A 12,090-nucleotide genomic window follows, 5' to 3' on the forward strand; every position below is an offset into this window, starting at 1 on the left:
ACCCTTTAGCCCCAAGATAGGGATTACACGTTTTATTCTCTACGCACGATTGTCCTATCTCCATAATGCCTCCATCGACATCAACATAGTTGTACTTTCACTGTACATGCAAACCCAGTATACCACTCTGTAGACTATGACAAAATGATTGTGCTTATATGCACCATGGTAACTTCTTTCCAAAATCCAATCCTTAAAGGACAAGTTCACTTTTTTTTCCAAATTCCAGCTCCCCTATGTACCAATATAGCATTAATGTACTTTTGCAAAAATAAAATCGCTTTCTATTTATTCTACACACATTTATCTCACTTTCTTTATGGCTGTTTCAAAACACTGCTACATTAATTCTGCCTTACTTCCTGGACAGACTTTAGGTCATGACACAGGAAGGAATTGACCAGCTGACTTCATTAGCACACACTCTGCATCATCTACCCTCAGCCGGTTAACTCCCTCCTGTGTTATGACCTAAAGTTTGTCCAGGAAGTAAGGCAGAAGTAATGGAGCAGTGTTTTGAAACAGCCATAAAGACAGTGGGGTAAGAGTGTGTAGAATAAATGGAAAGCTGTTTTATTTTTGCAAAAGAAGTACATAAATGTTATACTGGTACATAGGGGAGCTGGAATTTAGAAAAACCATTTCCTGTCTATACACAATCCAACAATGGCTGTATGGCATTTCTCAGGAGGGGCTTCCTGATGGTGACATTAGTGGGCAGTACCTACTGTATGTAATAGGTTTTGAAATGGCCACGTATAATCTCCAGTGGAAGCCCGTGTAAAAAGATGTGACAAGGATTGCCTGAACAAAGACTCTCATAGCAGAATCATTAGATAGGTTTTTTTTTAATAAAAGCTGCACATTTTAAAACATTGTAAATTACACAACATGCTATAGCTTAAATTTGATTTTAGTGATGGCGTTTACATACACTTTAAGTGAAAGAAAATAATATGAAGAAGAATGCATAGATTTCTCATATTATGGAAAAGTGCTATGTTCTCCGAATCCCTGTGGTTGGAATGTATATCTGTATTGAAAAAAAAAATGAGAATATTTATTTTCAGGAATAATAAACTAGAATAAAACACAATTAAAAAAAAACTAAGGAAGCAATATAATTTTAGATTTTTTAGTATTTGAATTAGAATTTTGGATTTTGAGTATTTAAATGTTTTTCTTGTTTTTTTGTTTTTTTTGTCTTTTTAGACAAACAAGAAAAAAAAAGAAGGTGCTAATACAAAGAATTTTTAAAAGATACTGAATTGATGAAATTGTCATTAGTGTTATGTAGCAGACACATCCAGCTGCATGAAGGCTCACACTTAATATGGAACACCCCTGAATTCCAGCGTGTTTCCGGCATGCAATTTGAATTGAATGTGACCAGTGTAACGGCTTTGGCATGTCCTTGTCACTTGTCTTTGAGGGTATAATGAGCAGATGTCTCAAAGGACAACAAAAACAGAACCTTGTTCTACTTACATTTTTATTGGTCCTCTGTGAAGATAACAGTCAATCATGCAATCTACAGGGTTGGCACTTTACTATATGCAGGAGGGTTATCGAAAGACATCTGTAAATCTAAGAGTAGGTTACATTTTAATTTAATTTTTTACTTCAAAATTGATTTTGTAAAAAATATTTTAAAGCTGAACTCCGTGCTCGAGGACATCCTCCTCAAGCACGGGAGGACATCATATGATGGCCTCCCGGCAAAGTAGGTCTGCGCTCTAGCCGTCATTTGGCTATAGTGCGGATGAGAAGGGGTTAAAGTACCTTAGACGTAAATGAGCATTTAACTCTTTCAACATGGGGCTACCCCACTGCAAGACCCCATGGGGCTACCCCACTTCTTTCCTTCAGAATAAGGATTTAACTAAAGTTATTCTCTTAAAGTTTTGTCCCGTGCAGGCAAGTGTATTCTGCACAAGATTGTATTGTATCTCTTGACCAACATAAATACGGAGTCATCTATTTTTATTAAAAGATATTTAATAAGGATCCCTTTTGTGTGTTTATTGGACTTGACCTGTATGTAAAGCCAAAACCTTTATTTAGTTTTGAATAGAGTAGTGAATGATTAGGACTTTGTGAAGTTTTTTTCTTTTTTATGTGTCCCATCTGGAGATTTTGCTTTATGTCCCTGCTATTAGACACAGAAGGAAGTTATAGGACACATTTCCTCTTAGACAGGTATCACCATAACAAGATTTACCCTTACCTCCTGTTTCATAGACAGGACACCATGTATGAATTTCCTATTATCTTTTTGCCTGGAAACAATGGTCAATAGACAATAGCAGAGGAAAATCCACCCCCTTTTTACGTGCTCTTTAGTGATGGGCAATTTATCAATGTAATTATTGAAAGTCCTCATTGCAAAATATTCATATGGTATGAATGGCTGGCAAACATTCAAGGGTACAAAAAACCAAATATATACCTCAATGTGGGATTTTTAAGGCAATGTAATGATAGAAAGATTTTATATTAAAAAGGATTTTTATTGATACAAAAAAAGTAAAATACAAGTAAACATACAAAATGAATTATTAGGAATACTATGTGATTAAAAAGGTCATCAAACATGAAAAAAAATGATGCATATAATCATAGATCCATAAAAAGAAAAAGGCTGCCGAATATTGGTTCTTTCCAAATATACCAGACCGCCACATAGAGGATATTGAGCGGTATAGACAATTGATGATTAGGGCCCCTGTCAGCACTGGGAAAGCATTTTTTGCAGCTACACGCTTAATGTAAGTCGCATTTTTTTCTTTCGTTGAAATGTGATTATTTGGATATAGGGGATATGTGTGTATATATACACGATTTGTAATTATGCTATTTTTGAAATCCTAGAATGTGATGCAATCCTTCCCTGAGGAAGACTTTGTTTTGACAATAAAAAGTTGAAGCGCGTTGGAAATTTGCTATCGGACGCCATCGTATCTACTTGGGTGGTGTTTGTATCTAGCAGCAGGATGCATCATTTGTTTTCATGTTGTTTGATGACCTTTTTAATCACATAGTATTCCTAATAATTCATTTTGTATGTTTACTTGTATTTTACTTTTTTTGTATCAATAAAAATCCTTTTTTAATATAAAATCTTTCTATCATTACATTGCCTTAAAAATCCCACATTGAGGTATATATTTGGTTTTTTGAAGTCTTGAGGGATGATGGCAATGACACACCCAACCCTCTGAGTCATATATTTGTGTATACAACATTCAAGGGTATACCCTTTATCGCAAGGATAGAGAGGGTGAAAAAGGGGGAGGGGTATGCCTATATATCAAGAATAATGTACAAGTGAATGTGAGAGATGACATCACTAAGGGAGCTAGGGAGGAGGTGGAATCCCTTTGGGAAGAGCTCCAAAGGGATGAAGCAAAGGGGAAAATAATACTGGGAGTATGCTATAGGCCCCCTAACCTGAGAGAGGAAGTGGAGACAGATCTCCTATCACAATTTGGAATAGCAGCAAGGATGGGAAGTGTTATCATAATGGGAAATTTTATTTATCCAGACATAGACTGGGCAAAGGGAACCGCGCATTCATCTAAGGCTCGCCAGTTCCTTAATGTCTTGCAGGACAATTTTATGGGTCAGATGGTAGACGCACCAACTAGAAATAAAGCATTACTGGATCTATTGATTACCAACAATACAGACCTGATCACGGATGTGGAATTACAGGGCAATTTAGGTAACAGCGACCACAGGTCAATTAGTTTCAGTATAAATCACACAAATAGGAAACATAAAGGGAATACAAAGACACTGAATTTCAAAAGAGCCAACTTCCCTAAACTATGAACCTTGCTAGAAGGCATAAATTGGGATAAAATCTTTGGAACAAAGAACACGGAGGAGAGATGGGTTTGCTTTAAGAGCATATTAAATAAGGGCATTAGCCAATGCATCCCATTGGGTAATAAATTTAAAAGAGTGAACAAAAGTCCTGGATGGCTTAACTCCAATGTAAAAATGCATATAAAAGCAAAGGAGAAGGCCTTCAAAAAATACAAGGTTGAGGGATCATCATCAGCATTCAGACTTTATAAAGAATGCAACAAGAATTGTAAGGGTGCAATAAGGATGGCTAAGATAGAAAGACACATAGCGGAGGAGAGCAAAAAAAATCCCAAGAAATTCCTTATGTATGTAAACAGTAAAAAAGGTAGGACAGACTATATTGGCCCCATAAAGAATGAGGAAAGACATCTGGTTATAAAGGATGGGGAGATAGTGAAGGTATTGAATTTATTCTTCTCCTCAGTCTTCACAAGGGAATTGGGGGGCTTCAGTAACCAAAACTGCAGTGTTTATCCTCATTGCACCAGAACATGTGAACAGGCAAAAAATTTGTTCGAACACGCGAACACCGTTAAAGTCTATGGGACACGAACATGAATAATCAAAAGTGCTAATTTTAAAGGCTTATATGTAAGTTATTGTCATAAAAAGTGTTTGGGGATCTGGGTCCTGCCCCAGGGGACATGGATCAATGCAAAAAAAGTTTTAAAAACTGACGTTTTTTCGGGAGCAGTGATTTTAATAATGCTTAAAGTGAAACAATAAAAGTGTAATATCCCTTTAAATTTCGTACCTGGGGTATGTCTATAGTATGCCTGTAAAGGGGTGTATGTTTCCCGTGTTTAGAACAGTCTGACAGCAAAATGACATTTCAAAGGAAAAAAAGTCATTTAAAACTACTCGCGCCTATTAATGCATTGCCGGTCCAACAATACGCATAGAAGGTCATTGATAAAAACGGCATGGAAATTCCCCACAGGGGAACCCTGAACCAAAATTTAAAAAAAATGACGTGGGGGTCCCCCTAAATTCCATACCAGGCCCTTCAGGTCTAGTATGGATATTAAGGGGAACCCCACCCAAAATTTTTTTTAAAAATGGCATGGGGTCCCCCTCAAAATCTATACCAGACCCTTCAGGTTTGGTATGGATTTTGAGGGGAACCCCACGCCAAAATTAAAAAAAAAAAACGGCGTGGGGCCCCCCAAAAATCCATACCAGACCCTTATCTGAGCACGCAAACTGGCAGGCTGCAGGAAAAGAGGGGGGGGCGAGAGAGCGCCCCCCTTCCTGAACCGTACCAGGCCACATGCCCTCAACATTGGGAGGGTGCTTTGGGGTAGCCCCCCAAAACACCTTGTCCCCATGTTGATGAGGACAAGGGCCACATCCCCACAACCCTGGCCGGTGGTTGTGGGGGTCTGCGGGCGGGGGGCTTATCAGAATCTGGAAGCCCCCTTTAACAAGGGGACCCCCAGATCCCGGCCCTCCCCCCTGTGTGAAATGGTAAGGGAGTACAAAAGTACCCCTACCATTTCACTAAAAAACTGTGAAAGATGTTAAAAATGACAAGAGACAGTTTTTGACAATTCCTTTATTTAAATGCTTCTTCTTTCTTCTTTTTTCTTTCTTCTATCTTCTATCTTCCTTTGGTTTTTTCCTTCATCTTCTTCTTCTTCTGGTTCTTCTGATTCTTCTTCCGGTGTTCTCGTCCAGCATCTTCCTCCACGGCGCCGGCGACTTCTTCCCTTCTTCTCTTCGGGCTGCTCTGCATCCATGATGGCATGGAGGGAGGCTCCCACCCGGTGAACCCCTCCCCCTCTGACACACGGTGACTTGGGTGACTTGTCAGAGGGGGCGGGGTCACCGGGTGGCCCCGCCCCCGTTATTTAAGAACCGTCAAAAGAGGAGAAGCGCCACACAGTGGGAGCCTCCCTCCATGCCATCATGGATGCAGAGCGGCCCGAAAAGAAGATGAAGAGAAGAAGATGAAGAGAAGAGTGGGAGCCTCCCTCCATGCCATCATGGATGCGGAGCGGCCCGAGGAGAAGAAGGGAAGAAGATGCCGACGCCGCGGAGGAAGATGCTGGATGAGAACACCGGAGGAAGAACCAGAAGAACCAGAAGAACCAGAAGAAGAAGATGGTGGAAGAAACCAAAGGAGGATAGAAGATAGAAGAAGAAAGAAGAAGCATTTAAATAAAGGAATTGTCAAAAACTGTCTCTTGTCATTTTTAACATTCTTGACAGTTTTTTAGTGAAATGGTAGGGGTACTTTTGTACCCCCTTACCATTTCACACAGGGGGGAGGGCCGGGATCTGGGGGTCCCCTTGTTAAAGGGGGCTTCCAGATTCCGATAAGTCCCCCACCCGCAGACCCCCACAACCACTGGCCAGGGTTGTGGGGATGAGGCCCTTGTCCTCATCAACATGGGGACAAGATGTTTTGGGGGGCTACCCCAAAGCACCCTCCCAATGTTGAGGGCATGTGGCCTGGTACGGTTCAGGAGGGGGGGCGCTCCCTCGCCCCCCCTCTTTTCCTGTGGCCTGCCAGGTTGCATGCTCGGATAAGGGTCTGGTATGGATTTTTGGGGGGACCCCACGCCGCTTTTTTTTTTAATTTTGGCGCGGGGTTCCCCTTAAAACCCATACCAGACCTGAAGGGTCTGGTATAGATTTTGAGGGGGACCCCACGCCATTTTTTTTTAATTTTGGCCGGGGTTCCCCTTAATATCCATACCAGACCTGAGGACCTGGTATTGAATTTAGGGGGACCCCCCACGTCATTTTTTTTTTAAATTTTGGTTCGGGGTTCCCCTGTGGGGAATTCCCATGCCGTTTTTATCAATGAACTTCTATGTGTATTGTCGGACTGGCAATTCATTAATAGCCGCGAGTAGTTTTAAATGACTTTTTTTCCTTTGAAATGTCATTTTGCTGTCAGACTGTTCTAAACACGGGAAACATGCGCCCCTTTACAGGCATACTATAGACACCCCCCCCGGTACAAAATTTAAAGGGATGTTGCACTTTTATTGTTTCACTTTAAGCATTATTAAAATCACTGCTCCCGAAAAAACGGACGTTTTTAAAACTTTTTTTGCATTGATCCATGTCCCCTGGGGCAGGACCCAGGTCCCCAAACATTTTTTATGACAATACCATGAATATAAGCCTTTAAAATTAGCACTTTTGATTTCTCCCATAGACTTTTAAAGGGTGTTCCGTGGCATTCGAATTTGCCGCAAACACCCCAAATTGTTCGCTTTTCTGCGAACTTGCAAACAGCCAGTGTTCGAGTCGAAAATTGGTTTGACTCGAAGTCGGAGCTCATCCCTACTCATGACACATCACAGGAAGCACCTCCATGGTTAACAGAGGACAGAATTAAAAATAGACTTGAGAAACCTAACATTAATAAATCACCGGGACCAGATGGTTTGCACCCGCGGGTACTTAGGGAATTCAGTCAAGTGATTGCCAGACCGTTGTTCCTAATTTTTACAGACAGTCTACTGACTGGAATGGTACCAGCTGATTGGAGAAAAGCCAATGTAGCACCAATATTTAAAAAGGGCCTAAAATGCATCCCTGGGAATTAAAGACCAGTTAGCCTAACATCAATAGTATGTAAACTCTTGGAGGGGATGATAAGGGACTATATACAAGATTTTAGTAATGAGAACGGTATCATTAGCAGTAATCAGCATGGATTCACGAAAAATTGTTCTTGCCAAACCAATCTGCTAACCTTCTATGAGGAGGTGAGTTGCCAGCTAGATAAAGGAAGGCCCGTAGACGTGGTGTATCTGGAAGCATTTGACACAGTTCCCCATAAACGTTTACTGTACAAAATAAGGTCCATTGGCATGGACCATAGGGTGAGTACATGGATTGAAAACTGGCTACAAGGGCGAGTTCAGAGGGTGGTGATAAATGGGGAGTAGTCGGAATAGTCAGGGGTGGGTAGTGGGGTCCCCCAGGGTTCTGTGCTGGGACCAATCCTGTTTAAGTTGTTCATAAAAGACCTGGAGGATGGGGTAAACAGTTCAATCTTTGTATTTGCAGACGATACTAAGCTAAGCAGGGCAATAACTTCTCCACAGGATGTGGAAACCTTGCAAAAGGATCTGAACAAATTAATGGGGTGGGCAACTACATGGCAAATGAGGTTCAATGTAGAAAAATGTAAAATAATGCATTTGGGTGGCAAAAATATGAATGCTATCTATACACTGGGGTGAGAACCTCTGGGGAAATCTAGGATTCTAGGTCACTCATTAAAATTAGAAGAAAAGAGGTTTAACCTTAAACTACGTAGAGGGTTCTTTACCGTAAGAGCGGCAAGAATGTGGAATTTCCTTCCACAGGCTGTGGTCTCAGCGGGGGTTATCGATAGTTTCAAGAAACTATTAGATAGGCACCTAAATGACCACAACATACAGGGATACACAATGTAATACTGACATATAATCACACACATAGGTTGGACTTGATGGACTTGTGTCTTTTTTCAACCTCACCTACTATGTAACTATGTAACTATGAACGTACATCCTTACTTCATCCTCACTATGCATATTATACTGCACAGAAATAGAAGTGTATACAGTATATGTTTATACACAGTTGCCTGGAATTACATTTTTTCATCTGGAATAGTCACAAGTTTAAACGTGTTGATTAATATTGCTGCACTTACCTTGTGGTATATGAGGAACCTCAGATACAGCATATTTTTCTTCAAACTCAATAGTGTCTTCCTTATAAAAAACTGGAACAGACAGTTACGAATTGTTTATTCTAATTAATTTAGTCATCTAAAACCACAAGTAAAAATTAATATATTGCAGCATAACAGTCCTTAGATGTGGTGGCTGCATTAGTTTTCCTTATGCCAGGGTTTTTTTTTCCTTCAGTTTCATCTCGTGATCCTGTCCGAAAAAAATTCCATACAAAAAGTCCCAAATGCTTTATTGTTAACTATACATGACAACAGAACAGAAAAAGATAGCCAACACATTTCGGAGACAAAAATGCCCCTCCCTCAGTTCTTTGACAATATACTAAAATGGTATTCATTAAACTCAAAGCAAATTATCCTGAATATAACTTCTGACAGGGGAAAGAAGTGATGTGCTATTGCACTTGCTTCTAAGTAGGGATGAGCCGAAAACCCCCCCGGTTCGGTTTGCAGCAAAACATGCGAATAGGCCAAAAATTTGTGCGAACACCATTAAAGTCTATGGGGCACGAACGTGAAAAATCAAAAGTGCTAATTTTAAAGGCTTATATGCAAGTTATTGCCATAAAAAGTGTTTGGGGACCCGGGTCCTGCCCCACGGGCATGTATCAATGCAAAAAAAGTTTTTTTTCAGGAGCAGTGATTTTAATAATGCAACAATAAAAATGAAATATTCCTTTAAATATCGTGCCTGGGGGTCCCCTTAGCCTGCCTGTAAAGTAGCGCATCTTTTCCATGTTCATAACATTACCACAGCAAAACTAAATTTCTAAAGGAAAAATTTGTATTTAAAATTGCTTGCGGCTGTAATGTATTGTCGGATCCTGGCACTATAGATAAAACTCATTGAAAAAAACGGCGTGAGTTCCCCCACCAGTTCATTACCAGGCCCTTTGGATCTGGTATGAATATTAAGGGGAACCCCGCGCCAAAATAAAAAAAAATGTTGTGAGGTTCCCCCCAAAATCCATTCCAGACCCTTATCCAAGCACGCAACCTAGCAGGCCACCCCCCCTCCTGAACCATACCAGGCCACATACCCTCAACATGGGGAGGGTGCTTTGGGGTCCCCCCAAAACACCTTGTCCCCATGTTGATGGGGACAAGGGCTTCTAACCCACAACCCTTGCCTGCTGGTTGTGGGGGTCTGCGGGTGGGGGGCTTATCGGAATCTGGAAGCCCCCTTTAACAAGGGGGCCCCCAGATCCCAGCCCCCTTATGTGAATGGGTATCGGGTATATTGTACACCTATTCATTCACCAAAAAAAGTGTCAAAAAAGTAAAAATGACAGGAGACAAATTTTTTGACAATTCCTTTATTTTTTAAAAAAAATGTGTCCCACAATGTAAATCAATCTTCAATCACAGTGCAGACAGACCGAAAAAAAACCCCGGAAAAACTCTGCCTCGATGGGAGGCGTCCCTGCGACTGTAGCCTTTTTGCGCTGACAGCTCTTATATAGCCAAGGGCCGGGCCACCCGGTGATGTAACTGGTTGACCCCGCCCCCTTCTGGCATCATGTGACGTCAAGTGACATCAGGGAGGGCAGGGTCACCCATTTACATCACCGGGTGGCACCCGCCCTCAGCTATGTAACAGCTGTCATTGCAAAAAGGCTGCAGTTGGTGGGATGCTTCCCATCGAGGCAGAGTTTTCTGTTTTTTTTGTGGGGGACCCCAAAGCACCCTCCCCATGTTGAAGGCATGTAGCCTGGTACAGTTCAGGAGGGGGGGCACTCTCTCCTGCCCCCCTTTTCTTGTGGCCTGCCAGGTTGTGTGCTCAGATAAGGGTCTGGTATGGATTTTGGGGGGGACCCCTGCTCCATTTTTCTAAAAATTTTGATGCGGGGTTCCCCTTAATATCCATACCAGACCCAAAGGGCCTGGTAATGGACTGGGGGGGACTTATGTCAGTTTTTTCAATGACTTTTAATGTATGTATAGCAGATGGTGCAGCACTAAAAATAATAATGATGCAAGAAATAGTCCGTAAAATACAAGCAATCATGAGTGTTGTGACATCATGCAAGAAACTTCGTGGGTAAACGTGATCCCTCCACCAACACAAGAAATGGCCTCTCACCTCAGCAAAAGGACCCTTTCGTTATGGAGGGTCAAATGCGCTTTCCCTTACGGGTCATATAAGGCAGGCAAGCAGCAGATACGGATCAATCAAGCAGCGATAGTGGATGAGCCATATGCAGAGTAAATCAGTCCCCAAGCGTAAGTGCCCTTATGCCCTTAACACCTGAAGATATAAGAATAGTAGGTCCTCCTGAGCAGTTTTAGTCTGGAAGGTGAGGGAAAACTCCCAATATTTTGAGATGGGAATGAGGGACACCTACTAGCAAATGTATGTAGGCATAGGACACGCCCCCTGTCACGCACCCACATAAGCAAGTTGCTGCTCCCCAGTCTATCCTGCACAGAGATCTCTATCAGCATCTCTATCGAATTTCCCGCAAACGCCCCATAATGTTCTTAATTCATCGAACAGGCGAACATCGGGCTCATCCCTACTTCTAAGGCTGAGATCACTTGTGCAGGTGCAATTGTATTTTTGGCCGCTGAAACTTGTTGGCTGTCTTTTGTCATGTGTGATTAACAATAAATGATTCTGCACTTTTCAGGCGATTTTTTTGGTGCACTCTTTTTTTTTTTTTTTTTTTTTTTTTTTTATCAGGGACTTTTCAATTTGGAGGGTGGGGTTCTGATTTGTGGATTGCTGCTGAATTCAAATGGTTAGGTGTTACTGATGATTCCTTTTTAGGAATTAAGGATCTGTGTCCAGTCACCCCCATCTTACTTAGGATTACCACACCTCTTGTCTAAGGGTGACATTCCTCACTCACTCAACTGTATCTACTGTATGGCATTGTCACCCTAGGCTACTATCCTGATTTGGACTTCTGACCTCTTCTTGCAAGCTCTAGCTGCATGGTCCTCATGCTCATCCTATGGCTTTAGTGGTCACTGATGTGGAAACAGTATGCAGATTACAAATTGCTATTTAATTTCTTGTTACCAATACCTGAGTCAGAATGTAAAAGAAAAAAAAAAAACAGAGCTAGCCAGGCAACAAACATTTTTATTGCTAAGGGAGTCAGCAACAGCATGCCCCATATTCCTCTTACACCTGGGGTCCTTTGGAAGATTAGACGACCCAAAGCTGATGCTTTTGTTATGGGTGTCACCTAGTGGGTGTGTTTTCAGTTCTACTTTCCTGGTGTAGTTTATACTCTAGTTGTTGATTACATGTTACACTAAGTTAGGAGGAAAAGCAAGCGATTAGGGTCAAATCTACCACCTATGGTAGGTCTTTATCTTCCCTGGAAAAGTCTGCCATTGGATCTTGCTTGAGAGTTGAGGTAACCTCTTGGTAGCTCTTCCCACAATTTGGACTTACAATATGTTCATACATATACAGTAGAGGTAGATTGAGGTTCTATGTGGCTTTAGTATATTTGGAAATGTAAGCAACCAACTACAGGCAGTCCCCTTGTTACAAACAT

General features: G+C 41.5%; 1 protein-coding gene across 3 annotated transcripts in view; it reads right to left on the reverse strand.

Annotated features, from left to right (window-relative positions):
- Positions 1-829: 829 nt before the first annotated feature.
- The window catches only part of LOC141117243 (Fc receptor-like protein 3), a 205,229-nt gene continuing 193,968 nt past the window's right edge, over positions 830-12,090 (reverse strand). For 2 of the 3 annotated variants that reach the window (XM_073609982.1, XM_073609979.1), the window contains 3 exons: positions 8,537-8,608; positions 1,489-1,587; positions 830-1,033 (listed from right to left, as the gene is read on the reverse strand). In XM_073609982.1, coding sequence (XP_073466083.1) covers positions 1,532-1,587; positions 8,537-8,608 — 128 coding nt within the window. In that variant the 3' untranslated portion in view covers positions 830-1,033; positions 1,489-1,531. The remainder of the gene's footprint in view (positions 1,034-1,488; positions 1,588-8,536; positions 8,609-12,090) is intronic. The other variant, XM_073609981.1, reaches the window with a different exon arrangement.

This window comes from Aquarana catesbeiana, linkage group LG13, assembly GCF_042186555.1.
Source record: "Aquarana catesbeiana isolate 2022-GZ linkage group LG13, ASM4218655v1, whole genome shotgun sequence".
In the NCBI taxonomy this organism is placed as follows: domain Eukaryota; kingdom Metazoa; phylum Chordata; class Amphibia; order Anura; family Ranidae; genus Aquarana; species Aquarana catesbeiana.